This window comes from Mycteria americana, chromosome 2 (genome assembly GCF_035582795.1).
Source record: "Mycteria americana isolate JAX WOST 10 ecotype Jacksonville Zoo and Gardens chromosome 2, USCA_MyAme_1.0, whole genome shotgun sequence".
In the NCBI taxonomy this organism is placed as follows: Eukaryota; Metazoa; Chordata; class Aves; order Ciconiiformes; family Ciconiidae; genus Mycteria; species Mycteria americana.
In genome coordinates this window covers 80,412,725-80,439,230 of record NC_134366.1, presented here as the reverse complement: position 1 = coordinate 80,439,230, position 26,506 = coordinate 80,412,725, and the positions used below count along the sequence as shown (strand labels likewise).

At 40.0% G+C, this 26,506-nt stretch overlaps 1 protein-coding gene across 3 annotated transcripts in view; it reads left to right on the top strand.

Moving 5' to 3' along the window:
- FARS2 (phenylalanyl-tRNA synthetase 2, mitochondrial) overlaps positions 1-26,506 on the top strand; it is a 247,651-nt gene that overhangs the window by 166,274 nt on the left and 54,871 nt on the right. For all 3 annotated transcript variants that reach the window (XM_075493895.1, XM_075493893.1, XM_075493892.1), the window contains one exon: positions 851-1,002. In XM_075493895.1, coding sequence (XP_075350010.1) covers positions 851-1,002 — 152 coding nt within the window. The remainder of the gene's footprint in view (positions 1-850; positions 1,003-26,506) is intronic.

Below are 26,506 nucleotides of genomic sequence, written 5' to 3'. Positions count from 1 at the left end.
CCTTCAAAGGGAGAAACATCTCAGCAAAGGTGAGATCTGAAACCCATGGACTCCAGGGAAGTTTCATCAAAACTGAAAAATTAATAATTGTCTTGTTTTGTTTCTCTTTCTCTTCCTGTTTTTGCAAATAACAAGTTACACTGTTCTGACCACAAGATGAGGTCTTTCTGTCTGCAGCAAAGATGCCCCTTTATGTTTAAGAGTCTGTTGTGGTACTTGTGGAATTAATAATAATGCTAACAGCAATACTTTTTTTGTTGTTGTAGATGCTTGGATGTCTATAAAAACCACTGGGAAGTGAACGGATTCCTCTTTTTAAGCCAAAGGGTGTTTCTTATTGTAACCTTTTAATAAAAAGGCACCTTTTGATAAGACTTTCTTAGAAGTTGGACAGTACAAATAATAAACATATCGTGTTGTATAAGAATTATATAAAATACATATCAGTTTTAGACATGAATGTGATAAGAATTTTTGAATCTGTAAAAAATCTGAAAAAATGCTTTTCAAAAGTGCAATTCTACCCAGTGAATAATCAAGTTAAAATGTTCTCTTTCTTTTAAACGGCTCTAATCCAACAGTGTATTCAGGCTCATAAATGCTGATTTTAGCAAACAAAACAAGTTTATTCTTCTAAATGAATGAATCAAAGTGATTATGAGGGGATCTTTAAAAGACATTTCCTAGTATAAAATCTTGCATCTCATTTGTTTACAAGGTCAGTTTGCACTTCAAAAAGCATTTCAGAAAGCTTCTAAAATGTGTGCTCTGTGTGTTATACAAGTTCAAAACAACTGTAGGTATACCTGCCAAGTCCAGCCACTTATAAAGTTGTTTTTTAATTTTTTAGCCACTCAGCAGATATCCACCTTTGATCAATGACATCTCCTTTTGGCTGCCTTCTGAGACATACTCTCAGAATGATTTCTATGATTTGGCTCGAACCATTGGTGGAGACTTGATAGAAAAGGTTGTCCTAGTGGATGAATTTACCCATCCAAAGTAAGTAAAACTGTTAGCACTTTTTTTCCTGTGGTCAGAATATAAATATTTTAGTTCTATATACCAAGAAATTCTTGATTCTTACAGTGTTTGCACATTTAATTTTTTAGCTCCAGAACATTTTTGCAACACTTTCAAGAAGAAAGATTTTTACTTGAAAACATTATCTTATATCTCAGTTTTGTACAAGTACTGAGCTTCTGGTATTCAGACCACAACCCTGATGTGTTTTGCTCAGTTAACCACAGCAGCAGTGAACTGCCTTCCTCAATACATCTGCCAGTGCGTGACACTCTTATCCATAACGTGTCTGATATTCTAGTCCTGGTCTTCGCTGAGTGACTGGTGTTTGTCTCCTTGTTCTCTTCCTTTCTTTTTCTAGTCCTGATTCACTACTAGACCTTTACTATAAATGTCAGGGCTAATAATGATTTGTTGCAGAATCCTGTTGTTGGTGTTCAACAGGGAGAAAAAAAAATAGACTTTGTTCCTTTCTTTCTGACACTTATTTACACTGTTGAATAATCTCTCAGGCTTCAGAATGCCTTCTTATAGATACAGCAGCACTGACACGACCATTGGGTGCACAGGTTACTTGTCCAACTGGTACTATCGGTTGTCTCAAAAACTGACAAGTATCAGCTATTACATATGCACTGTTTTTCAATTTGCTGCTTCCAAATCAAGGAGTAAATATGCTGCTGGCTACCCAACTTTCTAAAACAAGGTTTTAAAATAATTTCTCTTCTTTGAGACTTGTTTTTTTTTGGTGCTGTAGAAAGGCAGGTAGTAAACCTAACTGCAGTGTTTTTTGAAGATGATAGGAAAATGCTTCATGTTGTGCTCCAACACCTATAGATTTTTATTTTTTTTCTTTCTACATCCAGGTGTTTGACCCTATTGTTCTTTTCAATTTGATGTGTTCAGTTATGTGTTGCAGGCTGGATGGTTAGATTATTCTGTGGCCTAGTTTTCATGGTGGTTCAGTGGATTAATATGTATTTGTTTGTTTTTTCTTTTTCCTTTTTACCCTTTTTGTGTGGGTAATATGAGACTGCTGCGTGAAGAAACAGAAATGCCAATGGAATTTGTGTGGGCATCTGAAAGCTTTGAGTCATTAATTCTTGAGTGGTCCTCGCATGGAAATCATGCAAAAGGATCTTAACCCTATACTCAAAATGGTGTGTCCAGCAGAGGAGTATAGGCTAGGATAAGATAATGAGTACCATTCATTGTAAAGAACAACAAGACTGTATCTTACAGAGAAATTCAAAAGCAAGTTTGTTGTGGGTATGGATAACTTCTTATTGTCACTTGGACTGCACCATAGTATCAGTTAGCACAAGCGTATGGGCATTGAAGGCTGCTCACACGGATCCTTCTGAAAATATATTTAATTGTCTTCTATCACGATGGTTCTAATACAATACAATCAACATTTTTTGTAAAAATTGGGATGTTGGACCCATTTTTGGAACTGGTCCTTTCCATTCATTCATGCTGAATGTTTATTGTTTGCATAACACCTCTGTGTTCATTACCACTTTTTGTCTACATTCTTCCTGGTGATACCAAACATGCCATCATCTTTGTTGTTACATCTTCTCTTGGGGGAAAATCCTGTGTCTAGTGTAACCAGCTCTTCAAGGCTGAAGGTTTGGAGAAATCTTATTCCCTGCTCCCTCAAACAGAGGCAGTATTATTCCATGATTACTCTTGCAGCTCACTGGAGGAATCCACAGACACTGGGAGGGCCTCGCTAGCAGCACTGCATCGGTCATGGCTCAGCTCATGGGTCATTCTTCTCTTCTTTACTGAGAATATTATCTTCCATACTAGTAGAGTGGTGAGATAGGGACAGGATTCACTGCTCTGGATTTCTACTCTGTTTTTTCTCCTTTGATATGCTTTGACACATCCTGAACATATACCAGGAGTGACAGTTGTTCGGTACAAGGTCATTTCTTCCTCTGCAAGGAATACACCTCTGGTTCCCTCTGTGACTTCTGCAAATAGATGGGAAGGATGACTGCTTGCTGAGAATTGTCACACAGGTTTAGGACTTTCCTAGTATTGTCCTCTAAAGCCATTAAACCCTCACTCAGCAGACATCCAAATATGTTTTGACACTACAAGGAGGAAACATTTCTCACTTTCATGTCTGAAGAATTTGGGTGGTGACACTAATGGATTGTTGGTAAGTGATGTTGTAGTCCTCTTAGTTTGTTCAACTGCAACAACCATAAAAGAAATCTTTTAAAATGTCCCATTAAAAAACAGTAATTCCAAGGAGATTATCTACTTCATTGAAAAAATAATTATAGATAAATACTATAACATAATGGTTACTTCGCCCTTTCTTCTTAGAACAGGGCATGTGCAGATATGTAACTTTTGCGGACCGATGATGTAAGCCATGTAAGTCATTTTGTCTGTTCTCTAAAGCCTTTGGAAGACTGACTTTTTGAAAAGAGTGTTCTGCTTAGTCTTAATTCCAAGATAATTGTCTTGTTACAGGAACGATATAGTGGCTTCTTTAATTCAGTGTTGCAGAAAAGCCTGTGGGCACAGAAATTAACCTAAGAGATCTTCAGTGTTGCTATGGATCTGTATGTTACAGATCTAGATGCTTGTAATCATTATCTTGAATTTGTAGTGATTCTGGTGTGGAGGATGGGAGAAAAGTGTATAGGATAGGGAAGCCTGCAGTGCTGCTGTCATGAATGTTAGTTACTTACAAGCAGCTTAATAAGTTCATGCTTGTAATTAATCACTTCTAGAATTTAGAATTCAGACTTTTTTCATCCTTTAAAAATACCGATTTCATGAGGAATTAGGACATTTGGCAGTCTTATTTTCTTTCTTAAACTACCTTTCTTAGGATTATAAAGATTGGAAAACAGAAAATGCTATACAAATAAAACTAGTTTAGAACTCAGAAAGAGGACTTTTAATTAAGATCCTTTATAAAGGCTGTCTGTGTGGTACTGTATAGTTACCTTACAGACTTTTCTGTGGTTCAGAAACCTTTCAAGGTTCCACTGGGCTTTGGACCAATAACCATGCTCCACTACATTGCAGTTACGGTGTGTATTAGCAGTGAAAATGTATTCCTCTAAAGGGAAAAGGGAAGGGGGGAAAAAAGGTGTGAGACAAGTAATTCCTTAAACAAGGAAGAGATGTCTGGAAAAACAAGTAAATCTTGATTATCCACTTTGTAAGGTGATAATGTTGAGACATCTTCCAGGAAAGCACAGGCAATTAAAAGATACAGCAGGAAGGAGTCTCGTTGCTGAAAAGCACAAATTTAGGAGAATGCCAAGTTACTATGCCACGGTAATTAAGAACCGTTCCAGCCTAAGTGCATCTTAGGTAAACTTAACTAAATGACCCAGCATTGAGGTAAACTGAGTGATGTGCGAAGAAGGCTTTCCAGAAAATAAACTTTTTGGTTCAGTTTAGTCTGCAAAAATTTTATTTTCTTTTCCTTACAACTGAAACTATTTGTAACGGGTGCCAGCCTCGTGGGGCTATATCAATTGTGAAATGTTTCAAGCAGAAAGTTTTTTCATACTGCCATCACATGTTACTTTGAGGTGGAAAAATAAGCATTCCTATTAGAAGACAATGTACTAGCAGTAGTTAGGACATGTAGACATTTCTGTATTTACCTCTCTTGAATTTTGTCATTCCTCTAAATTCCTGTTCACCAGTGCAACAGGTAGACCTCACAGAGAAAAAAAATCCATGTGCTCTGTTCCAAGCAGAGAACCGAGTTTTAGCAACTAAGTCAAGGTAGGTAGCTTTTGCGTAAAGTGATTCTGGAAACCAGGATAACTGTAGGGATGCTCAGCAAGAGTCCTCTGATCCACAAGAACTTCCTCCCTTTGCTTTTATCCCAGCAATTCCAAACAGGTCCACCTGCCCCAAATGCTCCTTTTGAGTCAAAAGGGTCGAACTAAGAGGAGAATACGGACTTTTCAGGTGTCTGCAATCCCCACACGCCTCTCCATGTTACAGACGTGTGTCTGCACAAGATATCACATGAGAGGAGATGGCCTGTGGATCTCAGCTGCCAAATAGCACTTGGGACCCTAGGTGGCTGCTCAGGGGCTTTAGATTCGCAGTCAGACTGGGAAATCTGGGAGTAGGGGATCCTTGAACAAAAGAGGAGCATCACCTGTGTGAGATATGGCTCTTGCCTTCAGAATGTGCATCTGGGGTGAGGGAGCGAGCAGTACATGAGACTGAATAGGTCAAAGGATAATCCTGTCAGCTGTTGATATCTTCCCATCGCCCATAGCGTAAAAAGCCATCACAGACCCGTACAATCGAATGTGGATGGGAAAGTAAGGCCCACTGTCACCTGATTTTCAGGATAATCTTGGAATCTAAATGTTGTATCATGCTTGTCCTGATAACACAGGGTGTCACTTCATCCAAGATGAATAACACCAAATGTGGCTGTAACACACCCATTATTCAGGCATATAAAGAATAAAGCAGCAGATACAAAGAAAAAGTTGCGGCTTTGCTGAAATGTCAAGGAAACTGAGTGAAACCGTGGCGGTTATAGCAAGAACAGGAGTGGGGTGTCTGTAAGGCAAGCAGAATAGAGAAGAAATGTCCCTTTGCAGTGAGCAAAATGTTTTCCACAGTCCGTCTTGTGGATTTAAGCTCTCTTTGCTTGATGCATTAGCTGCAAACATTTGGATTTTTATGCATTTGGTTTGTGGAACATATTTTTCTGTGCATGGTCTGTAAAGTCAGTTCGCTGTGACTTGCCTTGAGTTGTCATATGCTGCATGAGCTGTGCAACCAGCTACCGGAAGGCAGTGGCACGGTTTCTGCTACCTGACTGAATTTCTTTCAAATCCTTGGAGATCTTTAAGGACCTTTAAGCATTGCTGTGCAAATACATGATGAGTGAGGATTTGTGGCTGACATTTTTCCCTTTGGAACATTCTAGTGAACAAACATTTGCAAAAACGAAGAGAATATTTTGGACTATATTGATACTGAAGGGAGAAAAGAAAGTCAGGGTTTTTTTTTCCTTTTTGTGATGGCTGTTGTACCCTCCATATCTTTAAGTTCAGGCCTTCTACTACGCAACTTGTCTAAGCTGTCTAATCAATATGAATGACCTTCAGAAGTTAAATCAGAAAGTAATCTCCTTTTCAGTGGTCAAGACTTCTCCAGTTTCAGAAAGGAAACAGGTTTCACAGGGAAAAAGAAAGGCTGGCTGAATGGCAGTCAAAAGGTAGAAAGGTGTCTGCCCTCAAAAGGTAGAAAGGTGTCTGCCCACTATGAATAAGCAAATCAAAACTGCTGCCATGCAGAGAATCCCAGTAAGAGCAGTGTCTTGCATTTCTGAGACATTCAGGTAAGTATTGTGACTGCACAGGCATGGAATTCCGGGGGTGGTAATGAAAGCATACCTGTCCAAAGTAATAGAGGAAATACTGGCTAATCACACGTGGTAGAATACGTGGTAGAAGTGGCAGAATATGTTTTTGACCTGAGTTGTCCCTGATGAAGAGGACAGACAGAGAGAAGAGTCCAGGCTGAGTACCTGTCCCCTAAATGCAGCACCACAATGAGAATCCGGAAATGCCGAGGCTGCTTATCTTTGTATTGGGTGAGCCCTGCAAATGTTGTTTTCAGCTTAGCATGCCTTGTCTCTTCTCCTAGGTACCTTGCATCATCCTGTCAGGTGTAATGGCTTCACATCCTCATTCTGAAAAAGTATTTTCTGCATTTTGCAGAGAGGTGGTTTTTCTACTGGTCTGGGACCTGATTTTTTTAAAGTTTGATACTAAAATTTCTTTTTTATTAGAAAGAGAAGGGAAGGAAGGTGTAACTCCACATCTTCCTTTGTAAGGAAGGACGGATATAACTCCACATCTTCCTTTGTAAAGAAGATATGTAGGTAGGCTGAAAAAAGTATACAAAACTGTAATCAAGAAATGCACTGTGTCCTCAGTGGTACTTAAGAGGTAAATTTTTAATCAGAACAACTGAAAATACCCTGAAAAGGCAGTGTGGAGACAGTAAAGGGGAAAAAATCGATTTGCTGCATTTTGACGGCTACGTTGTTAAAAATGTAAGTGGGGAATAGGTAAGAAAGGATTTATTCTTGTGTTTGAGTGAATTACTTGCACACTTCTGGGGTGAGATCTGCACACTCTTAACAGTCTGTTAAGCAAAGGGAGAGGAAATGTATTGGCTGCTGTGAAGGAGGAAGGTATGTGCACTGTGGCACTATCTTTAGAGACTTTGGGAGTACTCAGATGACCTGTGTCTATCCTTTTCCAAATAGTGAAAGGAACAGATCTGACAGTGAGGAGTCAGATCCTATTGACTGCTGTGTTGTGTCAATGCACACCCCTAGTTCCTTGTTAGTACATAGAAAAAACAATGTAATAACATCACTTTCCTTTTTATTGCCCGATTTGTTGCACTTTTCCTTACCTAGATGGAGATCAGATCAAATACTTTTAGGTCCAGTTAGTTATTGAAGGTGGCTTGGTTTTGTCTTGCTTCTGGAACAGGTGAATTAATCAGAATAATTCTGAAGCGCAGTTTGCTGCTAGTATTACGCAAATTAAAACAATCAGTTCAGTCCCTGAACACCTTGTTGTTCTTCAGCCTGAGCACTTTACAATTTTCTGAGGGATTCTTTGAGATTACCTTTAACTGCTGAACTGGCAAAGTCCCAGCAGCAGCTTCTCTGCAGAAAAAAAAAACAACTCAGAAGCTGCTTTTGACAGCAGGTAGTAGAGGATCGGCATCCTATTAATGAACTGTGTTCTCCAGCTCTGGAATTTTTTTCTCTCATTTGGTCAAGTGAGTAAGACTAATATTTTTACAATAGATTAACTGTTTGTGGGAGGCTCTGTCTGTGGATACTGGTTGACTTCTGAGCCTTTCTGCAGCTGTCGCAGTAGAGCATGACTATATAGTGGCTAGTTGAAGCACTACAGTGGTACCCCCAGTCCCTCTTCTCTTTTCCCTCTCTTGTCCCACCCGGGAGCAGTGCCACCTGTTTTCTCTCATGAATGAGAACCTTTTCTGTCATTTCTTTTGCCTTATGGGCTTCAGCTTAGAAAACATGGATGTTGCATACTTGTGAGTCCATTTCACTCCTGGTGTGTGCGTGTCAGGCATTCCCCTGTGCCCCAGACCAAACCGACGGCCAGTGGTGTTTGCGTGATTCACAGTCGGAGTGGCCCCAACTACTCTTTGGCTTCTTCCTCTTCCCTGCCTTTTCTCCTTTGAAACGCAGCTGTGTAGAAATAGCAGTTCCGTTCTCGTAGCAGCTCCTGCTTAGAGGTGGTCAGGGACTCTCTGACCAAATTCTTTAAAAGACTGGGCTGCCCAGAGAGAGATGCTTTATGAAGATGTATGGGTTCTGGTCATGTCCAACCAGAGCCTGGACAATCTGCCACCTGAGGGCTGAGATGGTGAGGTTTTCAACCTGGCTGCCTAGAGGTTTAAAGGAGCCCGGACTTGGGCTCCATGTCTGTAACTACAATGCTGGTTGCTACATGGCTCCAGGATGTCTTGCACTTTCCGCTTTCTAGCAATCTTGATGCCCTGCTGTCCCCCACCAAGACTGAGGCTGTCAGAGTTTAACTTTCCCAGGTATCCTGTGCAGTGGCAGGGGCATTCATGGAGCACAGGGCAACCATCTGCTAGTTTTTATTTTTGAGGAAATTGAGCTGAAAAGCTTTTCATTCCTCCTTTTCCTCCCCAGCAGAAACATTCCAGATTAAAATGAATACAGAGAATCAATTGAGTAAATATGCACATATTTTTGTTTAAAAAAGACCTTTTCAGATATTTTAGAAATTCTGAATTTCAACCAGCTCTGTTCCTGCTTCTTTATAAGTACCCACTGAGTGAAGTCAGAGATAGCAAAAATGAGCATGCACTTTTATAGCACAAGCCAGAAAGTATTGTTTGATATGGAAGTAGACCTTTTCAGTGCTATATTTATTATGTATACACATGTAGACTTGGAATCTGTCTGCATATTTTTGTTAAGCATCCTCTTCAAAGGTTTTTAAATGCTTGGTCTAGAGCTTTTGAAGTCCAGTGTGGATTCAGATACCTAATTCCCTTGGGTTGCTTTGAAAGTCCCCCAGATAGCAGTTCCCTGCCCAAATCTAAGAGTGTCATGAAGAACTATGAGAGGAGTGAGAGGAGGGACAGAGAAGTCTATCCTGTAGAAACAGCATGCCCTTGAACTGTTTGGCATCTGCGTATACTGGGCATTTCTTGCTTCATCTGCCAGAAGGATGGACTTGGAAAAAACTAGTAAATGCCTTGACTTTGTTTTACAAAAAAGAAAAAAAAATTTTTGCTTTATACAGTTAAGCGTGAGTTCTGTGACTTATGGCTTTTTACACAGCTTGTGACTGCCAGTTCAGACCTCTGATGCCAGTGTTTACTTGAAGACTGGGGGGGGCGGGGAGAATAATCAACTGATCAGGAAAGACGGCCTCTACCTTCCCTCCTGTCCTTAGTGTTCAGGCAGGCACCATACAAATAGCTGTTCTTAATGGCTTGCTATTGAAGTCTGAGGTTTCCTTCAAACCACTGTATTCAGATCAATTGTGGGGCAGACAGTGTTCTGCTGTACCGTCCCTGGCTCTTCAGAGACTTCACCGAGAAAATCGTCTTCACTAACTGAAAATAATTTACTATTAATGAGCTTCAGTAGGAGTCCCATTATTCTTCTTTGGTGGGAGGCTGGTGGCTAACACACAGACTTGTGGGAGGATTGGTATTCAAGAAAGGAAAAAGATGAAGTAACCACAGGTTCCCATTAGAGGGGGGGGGGAACATAGCCCTGAAGTGTGATATATCACCAGTGATATTCCATAGGAAATGTAATCACCCTTCACGGGTAATGAGAAGAGAGGAAAACTTAAGTACGTGAGCCACACAGAAGACAAATGTCAACTCCCTTATGTATTCAGGCAGATGCAGAGGATAGCCTTGCTGATAGAAAAGGGATAGCTGGAGTCACAATGAATCTTTCTAAGAGGCTGCTCGGGTGAAGAGCTTAACCTTTCTTCATCATGTCAACCTGGAGTCAGCCATTCACCACCAGTTCTCAGATGCAGCCCAGAAGTCTTTGCCACAATTCCCAAAGCACTTCACAGGAGGCATCACAGGAATTAGCACAGTGATTTATTGACAGGCAGTGGGCCGGTAAAAAATGGCTAAAGGAGTCAGCTGCCACAGGATGAACGGGAGGATAGCAGTAGGCTTGTGAGTGCTTCTGAGTTCAGAGAAATCCTAGTGAATCATTGTCCGTGTAGACCAGCGGTTGAGACTACTTCTGTGCAAAGCTGTTTTTCATAGTACGTAATTGTGAGCATATTACAATTTGAGAAGCATTGCAATGGCTGTGAATACATCAGAGAGAGAGTGAAAGCTTTTGTAATCACATTTGTTAGATGGCAAATACTGTGTTCTCTGAAGAGCTTGAAATCAGTTTAATCTTGCAATGCCTTTTGAAAGTACACTACTCAGCATCTAGGATGGGGGAAGAATTCACTACGTGTAAGAGGTGAAGAGTCCTTCTTTCACCTGGTGCTTTGTCCCTCTCTTTCTCCTTCATAGTGAAAGGGTTTCCTCTGCGTATGCCATTGCTCTGTCTCTGCCTGCCGCTGCCTGGGATGCTCATCGCTCTGCTCTGCTCTCTGCCTGAGGGTGGGATGCAATACTCCTCCCCTCTTTTCTTGGTCTCTACCCCTGCCCCATCCATTCTCCCACAATAACACCATAGCTGGCCATCCTACCCAAGCAGGCTAGGAAATCAAGGTGGACCAGTCCTGTCAAGGCCACCAGTGATGGATGCCTGTGCTGCAGGCTGGGAATCCCTGCAAGCGAATATGGGTGAGGGAGGGAAATGTATTTTGGCTCGGTCTCAGATCTGTGCCTGAAACTAGTTTTTCTTTAAAACCGTAGACACATACTTCATATAACTTTTGTCCCACTCCTCCTTAATCAGCTTTTAAATGAACTTCAGCATGAAAGTTCGTTTATGGTATGTTTGTTTTCTGTGGTGTCCTAGCAGTGCGAAGAAGCAATGTGTCTGTAGCTGATCCTGAGTTTCTCTCAAATTCTCTTGAATTCTTGAATGGAGATCTGCGTCGGAAGGTAGAGATGGTACCGTTTGCTTATCCCTTACAAGAATCTTTCTGGCCACAGAAAGCAGCCACAGTACTGAGGCAGCCACACCAAGCATTACTTAGGATGATGAAGGACATCGCTGTCCTCTGTGTGTTGAGAATTGCACGTGTGCGGTGCCTGCACATGTTTGCACTCATCTCTTGACAAGGCCTTCACAGAACAGTGGTGGTGACCAGGCCCCTAATGCTTAGGCTAGATTCAGCCAAACGTACATCCTGTAAAGCTGCCAAGATGGGAGATGAGAAGAAAAAGTCTTTATATGCCCCTCTTCACTTCCTAGTATTACTGCACAGAAGAGAGATGGATTTAGCACTAAATAATTAATCCTGCTCTTTATATTTTATGGATCCAGAACACATTTTTGTAGGGAAAAAACCCCTATAGCTAGGAAGGATTTCTTGAAGCTGCGTCAAAGCATTAAGCAGCTCAAAGGTTATTTATCTCCATGCTGGAAAATGTCAACATTTAGGCTGAGGAAACAAGGTTTTCTTTAATTTCAGAACAAACAAATGTCAGCATTCCTGAAACAGATCACAGCATCTTCCCATTGTGTTTTTTTGTGCTTGATGGATATTTTATTTTAACTTACCAGTTAACTTTAAATAATTCGTATAAGAAAATCATTGCCAAGTTCTATCAAGTGCTATGCGTCCTCATCTCTGGATGGTGACTGCTGCCATTCCAAATTCCTCCAGAATTCAGGTTTCTGTCCTGCTTCTCTCAAACATTGTCTGGTAACATTAATATTAACACTAACACCATGCAACTGATCTATTATTTATCAGGCATCACACAGAAATGCAAGGGAAGGGTGCCTTTTAAAATTATTCTGAGGATGAAGAAAAGATTTATGTTTAGTATTTTCATGCCTCTTAGTACATGTGTGGGATAGATGGACAGTAAGGAAATGAATGACTGTTCATACTTGTAACATTTGAATAGTTTGTGTTCATACTTTGTGAATGAACACCAGAAAGGAGATAGACGAAGACTGATTTAATGTAGTTCTTGTGGGGTTTTTTTATTACCTTTTATATATGAAGGTAATAATGGTTCTCAGCTGAGATACTGCCACCCTCATCCCGTAGACCAACAAACCAGAGATGGCTGAAGTACTGACATGTCTGACAAGCCACAATGGAAATTTAATAGTTTAGGTCAGAACATTGCCTTCAGTTGTCTTGGGTAGATAGGATGTGTATTGAGCAAGTGAAAATCAACTAGGATGGTGCAGCAAATCCAAGTTTTTCTTGAAGTAAATGGCTAGGCTCAATTATGCAAAGCCAAATGTTTAACTGTGGTGTCACTTAGGCACATATTTTTCTTAGTGTCTGCTAATGCAGATATTCCTGGGTTTGGCTTTATAAAATGAGTCCTTATTTTCAGAGCTTCTGAGTGTTAGCAACTCCTACTGAAATTGCTGGGTACTGTAGGAACTCCAAACCTTTCAAAACCACACCCTTGCTGTCATTCACAGAGTATCCAGAGAACCAAAATGCCCACAATTTAATGGGACACTATGAAAAATCAACCTTCACATCTTTTGTGTGTTCTTAGCTATTTTTGATCATAATGCTAATTCTCCTGTTCAAAGTGTTTTAAGAGGTGAAGATATGTATTTCAATACAGAGCTTTTGGAGGAAGATGATACTCTGATATGAAGAGAAAAAAGGTCATTGAATATAATGTAATTTCATTTGAAAAAAGGGAAGGGAATACATGAGAGGTGTTCAAAAAAATTGAAGGTGATGAAGGAAGCCAGTAGGACCATCTTTCTCCCTTGTATTAGTCCAAGAGGAAACATTCAAAAAGCTAACTGAAATGTGCAGCATAGTGTGTAATAAGTCTGCAGTACTAGATATCTTTCAGGCAAATAAACCTCTATGGTTACACAAAAATTGCAAAGGCTGTCAGTTCTTGTGCTTCAGAACATAAGTGACATCTGCCTGGGGTCATGATGAAATCCCAATATGAATTATGGACCTGCAGTATTTATAAAATCACTGTTGTATTTCATACAGCCCTGAAACATCTGTTACTAGACAATTCTATCAGCAGGATACTAGATTAAATGATGTCGTCTTATAACTTAGTATGGCAATATCTATTTCCTGTATGTTTAAATATATAGAATATCTATATGATCTCAAACTTCCCTTTTTATACAGTAGTTTCCTCAGTGGGTCCTTTTGGGCTTTTACAGTCCATTTTCTAAATAGGAATTACAGTTATATACCAGTTGTGAAATTGAATATTAACCTCGTAGATCACGATAATAGCCATTATGGGCCACCAAGTAGAATGTGTGTTTACGCAGTTCTAAAGTGGTAGATGTTTAACATTACAAATTCAAGGTCTTCTACTCTCCTGATTACTAACCCAGTTCCCTGTGTTGACTTTGAAGTAGATCCACTTTCAGCCCAGTGGAGAATATTTTAGGGATAAGTTTCTAAGCTGGTTTGGTACAAGTAAATTAATGTGCTTCACTAGTGTATAATTGTGCTAGTTTTATATATGTCGTGGATCTACTGGATTTGAAATCTGCTTGGAACCCATGTTTATTTTCTCTTTAATCTTCCTTCTATCACATGAGGTCAATTCCATCATACACAATGTATTATCTCTCTGGAGAAAAGAACATTTCTGTGTACTAGAGGGAGAACTATCAACCTAGGCAAATACAGAATGGAAAATCGATATATAACATGGATTCAATACCTCTTTTAAAGTTATCTTCTGTGTAATTAATATTTCTTCCCCCATCCATTCTTTTTTTTTCCGCTACATTCAGTTTCAACATCTATTCTCTTTCTGTTGTTTTCCTCAACTGCAATCCTTGTAGCAGCACACAGAAAGCAGGATGTATGATGGTTGATTTCTAGCTGAAGCAACCATGTCCATATATGGAAGAAGTTAAAGCAAACAGGTTCTCCGGTTACTAATAGTATTAATTTTTTAAAGATCCAAAAAACTAAATTATCCTATCCACTAATGCAAGCTAGCTGAAGCCTCAGGATGATTCAGGGATTCAGAGTGGTTCTCCACTGCCTTTCAACTTGTAGTTTTGTTTTTGAGTATGGCAGTGTGTTCACAGGGTGAAATTTCTTGCCTTAAAAGCAGTATTTCTGCCGCTATTGAGTTCTGCTTGGAGCATTGGGCAAGACAGGAATGAAAGCTGAAGGAAAGCAAAGGTGAAAAAAAAGACACAGGGAAAAAGCACCATAACTAAAAAAAGACCAGTATCTTCAAACATGGCTGATGACTTTTCTGAATAACTGAATTAAGGAGCTTTAAAGGGCCATGATTCTCAGAAGTTGATGTTTAGCACTTCTGAAAATGAGACCAAAAAAGAATTCACCAAACACCTATGTCTCTTGAAAATCTTGGCTGAGAGTTTAAAAAATGTGCATATGAGAAATGACTGCGACTGCAATTCATGCACATTATTTTTGCTAAGTAATTAGACTTCCAAATGTGTTCAGGTGCCACCTCTGTCCCTGCAGAGCTGCTGCCTCCCCAGGTATTCCTGTTCTGTGCTTCATTCCTCTCTTCCATGGAGCAACTTGCAGCAGGTGAGCAGTCTTGTCAAGTGGCATGCTACACACCAAGAAAGTGCTCTAGCTCAGAGGGGATAAATCTTGGTCCTTAAATCAGGAATTCTGCTATGGATTTCAGTGTGACAATACTATACTCCAGAAACTGGAACGTTTCTGGGACTGGAGATTGTAGTAGTTTGAAGTTAACATGTGTTAGTCTCTGACTCTCTTATTCTTTTATTTATTGATTATTTTTGACAGGAACCCTATTTATAAAATCAATCTGCTTTGACTTGTAAATTCAAACTAATTGGACTTATTCTTTAATCCTATTATGGAGAATATCTACTGTTTGCTTATCATTTGCATTGTAATCATGAATAAAAAGAAGCATCCACAGGAAAAGAATATATATTCACATATTCTGTGATAACCAAGTAGCCAAAGCTGTTGCAAGTTTGATGGGCAAGAGCTAAAATCTGTGACTGGTCAGAGTATCAAATAGAGGAAATGCTGTGAAACAGTTCTGAAGAACACTTGTTTGTTGACCCCAGCTGTGTTTGTATAGTGTACTGCCAACAGAGTGCAGCAGCACCACAGAGAGATGCTGCAATCATGACTATTAGTTTTAACTGAAGAATTTTGCCAAGAAAGGTTGGACCACATGATCCCTGGGGTCCCTTCCAACCTGGTATTCTATGAATTGTGTCCTTAACTCCAAAGCTTACATGGAATTTATTAAGGTCATTAAAGAACTTACTTGATGAGTAGGTCAGGCATACACTGACGTAATGGCTTGCAAAGCACAACGGTAGAAACAAAAATACCATACAGGTGGGAAAAAACTGTGTCTTTTAAACTGTATATTATAGATTGTAAATGTAAAGGTCCTCTGTAACCTGTCATCCATGGTAAGCTACTATTCCAGTGTATTTAGTTCTTCCCAACACATTCCACCAGTTCCACATGAACAGATCATTCTTGTGCTGGAAAACACGATTACTAAAATAAGTAGACTTGAAAATAAAATATGCTGTCAGCAAGGCAGCTGTAAGTGATAGTGGAAAAGATTATAATACATTTGGAGCACTTAACTGTACTTTCTTCACAATCAGGGTTGGCACAAGATGAGCCTACTGCATGTCATCCCAAAAAGTTCGTTCTTTTTTTTTTTTTTTTGAAAATGCAATCTGAAATTCTCGGCAATTGATTTTTTCCTGCTGATAATGGGAGAATTTCCATGTTGGAGGAAGTGGTAATATTAGTTGTCAAAGAACTGTTCTTTGATTGACACTGAAACTCCCTACTGGTCTCAGTGAGGCTGGGAGTGTGACAGGTGCAAAATCAGGACCTCAGAGCTCCATCCAAAGACCACTGAAGTCAGTAGAAACCATCTCATTGACTTAAGTGGGGTTAGGATCAGGCCCTGTGTGTTTCCTTTGCTCATTAAAACCCAATCTGTCAACAGAGAACACAAGAGTCATTTCTCTTCCGGGAACCTGGACTTTATTGCCAGTGAATTCAGTTCTCCATTAAGAAATACGATGACTGATGTTAGAAATACTCTTGTTATTCAGGAGGGACATGCTGATATTTGCTCAGCAGGGTAAAGTGGTAGTTAATAATGAAATTTGCATTACAGTTGCATTCAGAAGTCCTTCCAGTTTTCTGGTATTTTGGAGCTACAGAAGGCACCTAGGTGTTGTAGCAATACACTTGCACTCTGCTTAGCCACGTTTTTATGCGTTGTGAAAACTGGTCACCTCTGACTGAAAAATCAATCATCCCCAACTTTATTAAGGACAAATAAAAATACAGATTCATTATAAAATTTTCTCGTATTGTAACACCAGACCAACCAGGTATAGAACATGAAAGAGCAACTAAGGCTGTGAATAAGAATGGTTTTTTTCCTAGATATGACAATGTCAACTCTTGCAAGCATGCAGCTAGGAAGGAAGGGAGGAGGTAACTCGCCATTGCTGACTTCGACTTTGCCAAGCCGAACTTTCACTTTTTATTGCAATCATGCCTGGTTTGTGTGGCTAGGAAACAGGTTCCTTCATCTTGTTGTTTGGTTTATTGTTTGCCATTGATAGGCATTTAGTGGTGCTGACAGGGGTATCAGCATTTCCATTACTGAAGGATACCCTCTTTACAAAGAATCTTGTTACCTTTAGGAGAGCCTGTCTTAAAAAGGAATATATTTGCTTTGGAAGAGGCTCTGTGAGTTTGCTTACGTAGTGTCACAAAGATGTGATCAAGGTGTACTGTTCTTGGTTTTGTTCTTATCTACAGTCTGTTCCTGGGTCTCAAAAAAATAACAAGATGAATAACTTTTACATGGAATTAAAAGATGTAATGATAGAATGGAAAATAAACTCTCAAGACTAAAGAGTGAGGACTAGTTTGCTTAAGCATTAGGAAGGGCTGTAAGTGAGATTACAAAAAGTTTACCTTAACTGCAGAAGTTTGACTTTTCTAACCAAGACTGCTTGATAATAGCCCAAACATGCCTTGATATGCACATCCTTTCAGATGTACCTAGTACCTGCTGCTACTGAACAGTTCTGGTAGCAGAACAGCCCTGGAAATGTAGGGACTGTTGGAGTAATCCGAGGAGCATCCCTCTAGTTGGATGTCACGTAGCCAGCAGTAGCAAGTCTAGGATGCTACACAGGGTGGTGTATGAAATCCTTCCTAAACTGTTAGGAAATTACATCTTCATTACAGAATTTGTCCCTAATCTCCGTCTGTTAGTAATTGCTTATAGTGAAACTGCGGGGATTATTTGTGTATGTATCCAATTGCAGTTTAATCCTCTTGATTCTCGGCATCACTAGTATTTTGTGGCAATGAGTTCCACAGGTTACCCATCCATTGTTTTTAAAACAAAGTATCAATTTGAAATGTGATTTAGTTCTGTTTGACTTTGTATTAGGAGGGCAAGTAAAAAATACTTCCTAATTAACTTTCACTATATTGTGTTATTTATTCAGTCCTGTTGTTGTCTTTCAGATAAACAGCCCTGATATTGTCAGTCATTCCTAATTCAGTTGTCTTTCTTTGACTAATAACTTTTGCTGCCTGACTCTAGGACCCTTTATTACCTTCATATATTTTTTAGATGTGGAGATCAGAGTGAGCCTGTATACAAGGTGAGCACATGACATTGACTTTTATGCTAGCATTATAATATTTTAAGCATCTTGGTTTTCTTGTTCCTTTGGGAAGGTTCTAGCTTTTGTTTACCATGTTTATGCTGAGCAAATTTCTTGATCTTTTGGGGGATGGTGTGATGGGTTTTCCTGCAATGAACTCTCTGTTATGTGGCTGGGTTTTATTTCTACCTATTTTTTCAGCAGTCAATTTTCTAACCTGGTTATTTGCCCTGTCTTTTTTACCAGTGTTTCTTGTGTACTCTTAGTCAAAGGATAGACTAGATGTTGGGATCAGGAGATGGGAAGAAAAGATAAAGCCACCATTCATCTTGGGTAGTGTTGCCTCAAGTATTTTTTCATTTAGAGTCAACAAAAAATTTGGACTATACTTCGAATGCTCAATTGTGTGGGTTTTTTCTTTCACACTTTGTTTCTGTGTGTGTAGAAGTAAGCACATATTCTTTTTTTCCTCTGGTCATTTCAGTAGTCTGTGGTCAACAGGCTGAGAAGCACTTTCTAAATCATACATGGAACTGGTAGCAAAGCCGTAATAAAATATATTTGCCTTTTTAAGAGAAATTCCTGCCAGCTCCTTAAGGCAACCTAAGACCTTTCATTCCAGTGCTCCCTGATCTCAGCCTGGCTCCTCAGTTGCAGTAGTGCCTTTTTGGGTGCCTTTTCCCTGAAATTCCATTGAACATCTGCTGAGGCACAATGTTTTAACACTACAAAATAGCAACTGATGGTAACAGCTCAGTAAAAACTACTCTTCTGTGACTAAAGCAGTTATTCTACTGGCCTAGGTGCATTAAAGAGAGCTTGGTACTTTGTGCCCCCCCCCCCCCCCCCCCCGATCAGCCCTTGGTCCCAGTGTTAGCCTGAAGAGTCCATCTCTCCATCGTTTCCAGCAAAGTTTCCAGCAGCTGATCCTCCAGCGCTGCTCTCTGGGCCGGGGCTACAGAACCCATCGAGGAGCAGTCTCTAGTGAACGCTTGTTTTGTTAGATTTGACTACAGTTTCAACAGAGCAGATATTTTCAAAGTAAATAAACGAAGTAAATTGTCTGCAAAGCCCAGCCTGTTCAACTTTAGTTTGCCACTTTATGTGTGTGGATCACACGAGTTCGTAATTCCAAAGCCTCTCTGAAATTACAGTTCCGCAGCCTTTCCCAGTGAGTAGCATAGACACCAGAGAAGCCAGAGGCAAAGTTGCAGAGGTGACTAAATAGTTTCTCGTAACTTTTAAGCAATTAACTCTGTGAACAGCAATTAAATGCTGTTCTTTTAATAAGAATTAGAAAATATGCTATTAACTCTGCTCCTGCTTTTTGGAGGGCTTCAGTTTCAACCTTTTGAAAACGTATGGCTAATTTCTAAGCCTGTAAAGTAGCTCGGCTGAGCAGCAGCTGAATCAAAAATCTTCTATTGGCTCTCACAATTCCTAGCAGTGCTGGGACAAGCCCATTTTGGGTTGCTTCTTTGTGCTGTTTTAAATAGGGCGTATACTCCCTCCTTGCTGAGAATGTTTTTGTGGTTTTTAGGGATTTCTTTCTCAGCGTTGGCATTCGCCTGTTTGTCTGTCTAGCCCCCTTCTCTCTCTCTCCCCCCAGTTTTCATTTTCAGTTATTTTTGTTTATGTTGAACTTCTTGCCTGCTCAGCTGCAGCAGAGCTCAGTGTTGGCAGCCCGCCTTGTGTTGTACAATTCTACAACTTCTGCTGCTTAGCAGCATGTTGGAAATCACTTTGAAATAAAGCCATGTTGGACCGAAAGCAGCATCTTTGTTGTTACCCCTCAGAATAATTTGGTGCTATAACTGGAATTCTCATTTGAAATAAATAAACATGATTTCTGATCTATAGACAGATCTGGATGCATAGTCAGTGAGAGAGAGATGCGTGCATACAGCCCTGTCCAAGGAACGGAGATGCGTTTGCAAAGCATGCATGGCACTTCTGGTGCCTTGGGGCAGGTTAACACTGGAGAGGGAGGGCTGGAGGGCAGCCCCAAATCCTCGCTGGGTCCTCTTGAGACCCGTAAAAGGAATTGTTTACTCAGTGCTGCTCTTGACGTGAATGTGCCGTAAGCCTTGTGTTGTTTTGGCACTCATCTTTGGAAGGCTGATGCCCAGTGGCAAGAAGAGGAAGCTGTGGCTCCACCATGCTACTGCCACCTTACCAGTCCTTGGATGGCATGCGGGAAGGGAGATGAAGCTGTGGGTTTTCACGCTCCCTTTTGTGTGTAGGCTGAAAGCTGCGCACAGTCTAGGATTTCCATTTCAACAAGGATATGCAGGAAGTTGAGAGAAAATTGACAGGAATAATCAGAGCAAGGGAATGATTGAGAAAACCAATTCTGGTAGAGGTGCTTTGGTGGATGAATATGATAGAGATCTAGAAAATCATGGGTAGGTTGGAGAGGGTGGGTAGAGAAAGATAGTTTCATGGCTTCTAGTCCAGAAGGCAGCATGCTTCAAATGAAACTACTAAGAACCAGCTTCACAGCAAGCAGGAACACTTTGCAGGAGGATGACATAAATGCCAAAAGTTCATGTGGGGAGACTGGATGAGTTAATGCAGAGGAATACACTGAGACATGAAAAATACATAGAAATGACATGCATCTCAGGAATGCTTTGTGTTGAAAATGGATTGGAGCTCATCCAGTACCCAGGAGAGTATTAGAGGCTTGTGCTAATACACATGCACATTGGCTTGGTTTTTAACTTAAGGTATCCACTTATCAAGACTGTTTAACTGTGTGTCTGGGTTTGTGTGATGAGGGGATACTTTTTGTTGCAGACAGGACAGGGCTATATAGACCTTTGGTCTGGCCCAAAACAGCTGTTCATGTGTTCTTGTATGGTGTAATTCAGTAACTTGAGATTTTTTTTTCAGGGCTTTGAAATCTGGGCATTTTTGCTGCAGGCTGCTGCCCTTTTTTCCCTGTATCCCCATATTTGCAATCAGTTGTTTGATTTTTAAAAAACAGATCTCCTGAAACCTGGTTGCATTAAAATCTGGTGCTGTAAAGGAAGTGTTTAAATCCACTTTGTGCTCCTTTAATTGAGAAATGCCTAGGACATGGAGTCTTAAAATTGCTTCTTAAAGCCAAGAACATGGTTGCTGTTTGTCTGTCACACCAGTAATGGTTCCAAGCGTTTTTGTGAATTCAATCAAGACACAGTCTAGTACAGCCAGAAAAGCAAGGAGTGAGAAGCTACTGATGAGATAAAAGTGAGGTGGGAAGACCTGCAGCACAGGTAATTTGTAATTAGCATCTTCCCACTTTCCTGTTGTCTGCCTGTCCTGCAATTCCAAAGGAGACAGAAAGAATTTGGTTTGAAAGGATGCTAAGGATGGCTGTAGAAAGCTGTCAGGGCTACAAACAGAGAGAGACGCATCTGTGGTGCCGGCAGAGGAGGAGCAGGTCGTGCCCTGTAAGCTTCTGCAGAAAGAGTCATTTAGCACAGCTTGATGGGAATTGGGTAATGGCAGTAGGTTTGGAGATTAGATTGAGGAGTAAATGATGGATGAACTGCATTGCCCAAAAAATACTGTATACAGCTGTCATGCTTGTGTTCTCAAGATCAATAGCTGTCGTAACAGTCAGTCGTTGTCCCTACACTGTCCCCTTTTCCTCCCCGACACTTAACTCCCCATTGCACTCCTGTTGCTCAGTAATGCAGTAGCACCTATGAAAAAAGATGAAATGGCATAGATTGTATTTTAAACATAACTGGAAATCCATAATTTTTTTTTAAAGGATCACTTTTCATTGCAGATTTCTTCTAAACATCCAAATGGACTTGTGTATTTCTTGAACATAACAAAATGAGTGGATCAGTAGGTTTTTTCCTCCTGCTTTATCTGACAAAATTCCTCCTCCTTCCTTAAATTATTAATGATTCATATCCCAACATTCCTGGGGAACTGGGGGTATTGGTACTGGCATGGGAGAAAAAATGGACTCCAGGAAAAAGCTTAGTGGTTTCTTCAAGCATTGAGTAAACCTACAGCTTTCAGAATTTATAACATAAAGTTTTTAGAATTGGTAAGATAAACTTTTTAGAACTGGCTCATTTTTTGTATTGCCTCTTTTTGGACTGAAAGAGTGGGACTTTGGGGACCTTGCTGAGTCATTTGTCCTAGAAAGATGCCCCAGGATCTGTGCCAGACCTTCTTCCTGCAGCGGTCTGCAGAGTTCAGTTTCTGCAAATGCAGTAGGGACAAAGAAACAGAGGCAGTTTCTTTGCTTGTGATTTCTGGACCTGTCTTCCCAGTGGGAACTGTGTTCCCCTGACTGTTGTCCATGTGGTCTCTCAGCTCCATATTCACTATGGTTTCTCAAAAGCTGCTGGTTTTCTGATAACTTTTCTTATACAGGATCCAACGAGCTGCAACCACTCCATCCCACTAGAACCAGCCCAAACTAAGAGAGCCCCTTAGTCTATGTCTTGACTTCACGTTGTGCTTCACTTTGAGCAGTATCTTCTTACTGTTTTAACCACCACTTCACAGATGAGCATTCCGCTGCTTGATGCTTTCGATCTGAAAGAAATCTCTTTAAGTCATCACCTTGACCGCAGTCTGTGTATGATGATGCTTATTAATAACTTCCAGTGTAGCACTATTGCACAGAAAATGAAAGAGCCACCTCTGATGCCTGGAAAATTTGGTGGCTGTGTTTTTGAAACACACACTGTTCTGTGAGTGCAAGTTAGCCAGTCATGGACATGGGAGAAAATATGGCTGAAGGAGATTTTTCTGTACAATTCCTATAAAATTGTCTAGACAAAATAATCTTTTCAGGTTGAACTTACACAGCAAAAAACCAGACTTATACACAATGACTTTCAACTGTATAGTAAACTTTTGTATTACATTTTTTATTAAATTGTGAACTCCTTAAAGTGATTATCTTTGAACATTGATACATTTCTATAACTTGATTGTTTTTGTACATAATAAAATTCTAAAGAATTCAAGATTATTTCTTAGTGCTTAGAATTATATTGCCTAGTATTGCCTTTAAAGTTGTTTAAACTATTCGAACTGTTTATGCAAGGTTCCTCTTGGTACTCCTTCAAACCTAGATAAAATCCCTGTTTCCAGAAGGTATGTTGCTGCAGGAGCACGTGCTTGTGCCCCTGCCTGGCTTATTTTCCAGCTTTCCCATGCCCTGAGGCTACAGACCCATTCCTGATTTTGGTTCTGTCGTCCAACCTTCTGCTAAAAGTACAGTTGACACTGACTTCAGACAGGGTCACTCAGCGTTTTATCCAGTCTGCTCTTGGAAACCTAAGGATGGAGATCACACAGCCTCTCTAGGCAACCTGCTCCACCGCTTGACTTTCCTCATGGTGAAAAAGTATTTCCAAATCTCCGATCTGAACCTCAGTTAATCTTGACTTACTGTTGTCACTCATCCTCCTGCTGTGCACTGCTGTAAAGAGGCTGACTCTGTCTTTTCCATAACCTCCTTGTAGGTACTAGAAAGTAGCTATTAGGTCCCCCAAGTTGTGTCCCCCTCCAGCAAGGCTCCACAGCCCATCCTCACAGGGCCTATGCTCCAGGCTCCATCTTCCTTGCATTCTTCATCACTACCCAGTTTATCTTTATTTCTATATTTTTTTTTGCCTTTGGTGCTGATCTCTGTGTCCAATTACCTGAGGATTTTTCTCTGCAGTCAACATTTTTGATCAGTCAGATCAGTCCATCATTACAGGGAGCATGATCTGGAACTTTTGTGGCTAAAGGCAACACTTCTGTGGTGTTTCAAACCTGTGGCACCAGGCATGGGGGAGCGGTGGCACTGCTGCTGAACTGGACCATTAGCATTACCAGCACAGTGCAGCACCTTAAAAAGTGGGGAGAACTGAATGGCAACCGAAATGCCTATTAGTTTACTGAGATTTAAATAAAATACTTGGCCAGAAGACAGTCCTGGTTTTGGAAGAGTTCGTTTCATTTGGGCAGAGGGTTATCTGTGTCCTGGTTTCACCATAGGTGGAGGAGGTGATGGTGATTAAAATGAAACAGGAGACTAGCTGGCTTAAAAACAAAGGTTTGAACCATTGTATGAGAGCTGAAGGCACACGTGTTTAATCATTTTTCCGTAAGGCTGCAGTTTTATTCAAGGACTAGAAGGATGCAGGTGGATAGGGAAATCCATAGCACAAATTCTCTACCAGCCTGAACAGGGTGACAATAAACAGGGTGACAACACCAGTTTACTCCAGTGGAGAAAATGGCTTAGCATTTCAAATAATTTAATTTTCTTTAATTGTGAAATCAAAGTATATCAATCAAGTGTGAAAAAGGGCTCAAGAAATTGAATCATGAAACACTAAATTATGGCTAGATGGTAGGTTTAATTTTGTCTTCTATTTCTTTTGATGACACAGAGGAGTCTATTGGTTACAATGCTCAGGTAATTACCTATCACAGTGATAGTTTTAATGGCACATGATTTCTTGTGTTTTCTGCTTGAAAAATATGTTACGTGTGAGCAAAAAAAATCAGTTTTGCAATTTTGTACATTTTCATTAGCAGGTAAATGTATTTTTTAATTCAATCAGGAGACAGTCTTGTAAAGCTGGCCTCTTTTATTATAAAGGGTTACATTTCTTGGTCATTTCAAGCACAGTTGAGAATGTACCAGAAACGCCATTGTACCTACTGTCATTTTATTTCAGCTTTTCTAAATATCTCTGCATAGAAGTGTTTTAATGGGAGAACTTGCTTGTGATGTTTTGTCTTCAGATTTTTCTTCCCCTAGGGAAGCCTGTTAGTCTTTTAAAACAACATTACAACTTGTTCAATAACCAGCTTGGGAGTTGGAAGAAATCTGGGAGGAATGTTGGAAGGAGAAGAGATCTTTTGAGTAGGAATTTACTGTCTGTATGTGGAATACTGAGTTAATATAAAATGTATTACTGTAAATACTGTAAAACTGTATTACTATTCTATCAGTGCTAATAATGCATAACGTTATTCTTCTGTCTTGCATTTTTGAAATAATGTATGTGTACAAATCAGTCTTCACAACTTCCTGTGAGAGAGAGAACTATCAACATTATTCTAATCCTCATAGTGTATTAAATGAGAATAATGACTGTTTCAAATGGAGAGCTCAACAAGAGAGAGAAATAGCATGTTTCTAACTCAAAGTCCTGTAGCAGGTTGCATTGATCATCCCATACATCTTTCTCAGCCCAATTATTACACTTTACCTTTGCAAAAATGTCTCTTATCATTCTAATTTTGCAAATTTCCTATTTTGCTGAAAATTGTGGAGCAGCCCAGGTTGGAAAGGACCTTGAAAGATCATCTGGTCCAACTTTTTGTGGGAAAGGGAGCCTAGATAAGGTTATCTAGCACCCTATCCAATCACATCTTGAAAACTTACAGTGATGGGGGCTCTACCACGTCCCTGGGGAAGTTATTCCAGTAAATGATTGTTATTCTCAGTGTAAAAAATGTCTGTCTTCTATCAAGATGAATGATCTTGATATAAGATCAAAATGTACTTCTGAATGACCCATAAATGGTTATACAATAGGTTGCTGCATAAAAGGAATGTATATGTGTGTGAGTCCATCTGTCTTCCTATGTGAGGAAGGGAGGCAGAAACCATAGTGCTCTCTAGAGCAGAAGTCCCCAGGCTTCCTGAGTTGCAGTTGGGATTTTGGTTGAGTTCTCTCCTTTTAGGCTTCTGGCCATACCCACCCCTTGTACTCAACTCCAGTCTCAAACCTAGGAGAAGCTATTCCATTTTTGCCAAGTTCTCGACTTTATTTAGCACCTGTCCACATGATTGATGGAGGTTTGGTTATGTAGGCAGTGTAATTAGCAGGAGATTAAAATATACTTACTGCTCTACTAAGAAGAATGATTATTGAGTTAGTACTGATATAGATACACTTTATTGGCAAAGGCCTTGATCTTGCAAGAAATTCAGCTGAACTACTGCAGAAGCACTGTGTGAAATCCTTTAGTGGCATGGGGAAGGAGGAGGCTTTAAGCACCTTTAAAGTGACAGCATATTAATTGGTGGCTCACTTACAATGCTGAGGTTTCTCTGGTGCATTTTTTTGTGTTCTGTATTCTGCATCTGCCTAGGTATATCTTTGTTTCTGTGAGCCTTGTAAACTCCGTTATTTCATGCATAAAATCTTTGATCGAAAGTGCTCAAATAATTAATAGATATATTGTCTATGCAACAACCTATCAAACTGTTGAAATACTATCTTTTCCATTATATATTGACTTATTTTAATCAGTTTCTAACAAACACACCTAACTTGTAAAGGATTAATAAAATCCTCTTCAAAATTCTTCATGCATTTTTCCCACTGTCTTGCTGACCCAGCGTGCCCCTATTCCCTACCAGCTCACACTTTTCTTTCTCCTCTTGGCTTCCCCTTCCTCACTCTGACAGTGGATTTGTTTACTCGGGCTCTTCAGCTATCAAAAATTCTCCCTTATGGCTTTTTTTCCCTCACAACCTTTGAATAACATTTTATCTCCAGATCGTACTTTAAAGCTCTTTTTCTCTTCCGTTACGATGGTGCTTTTAATTGTAAATGGTGGTATTTAATA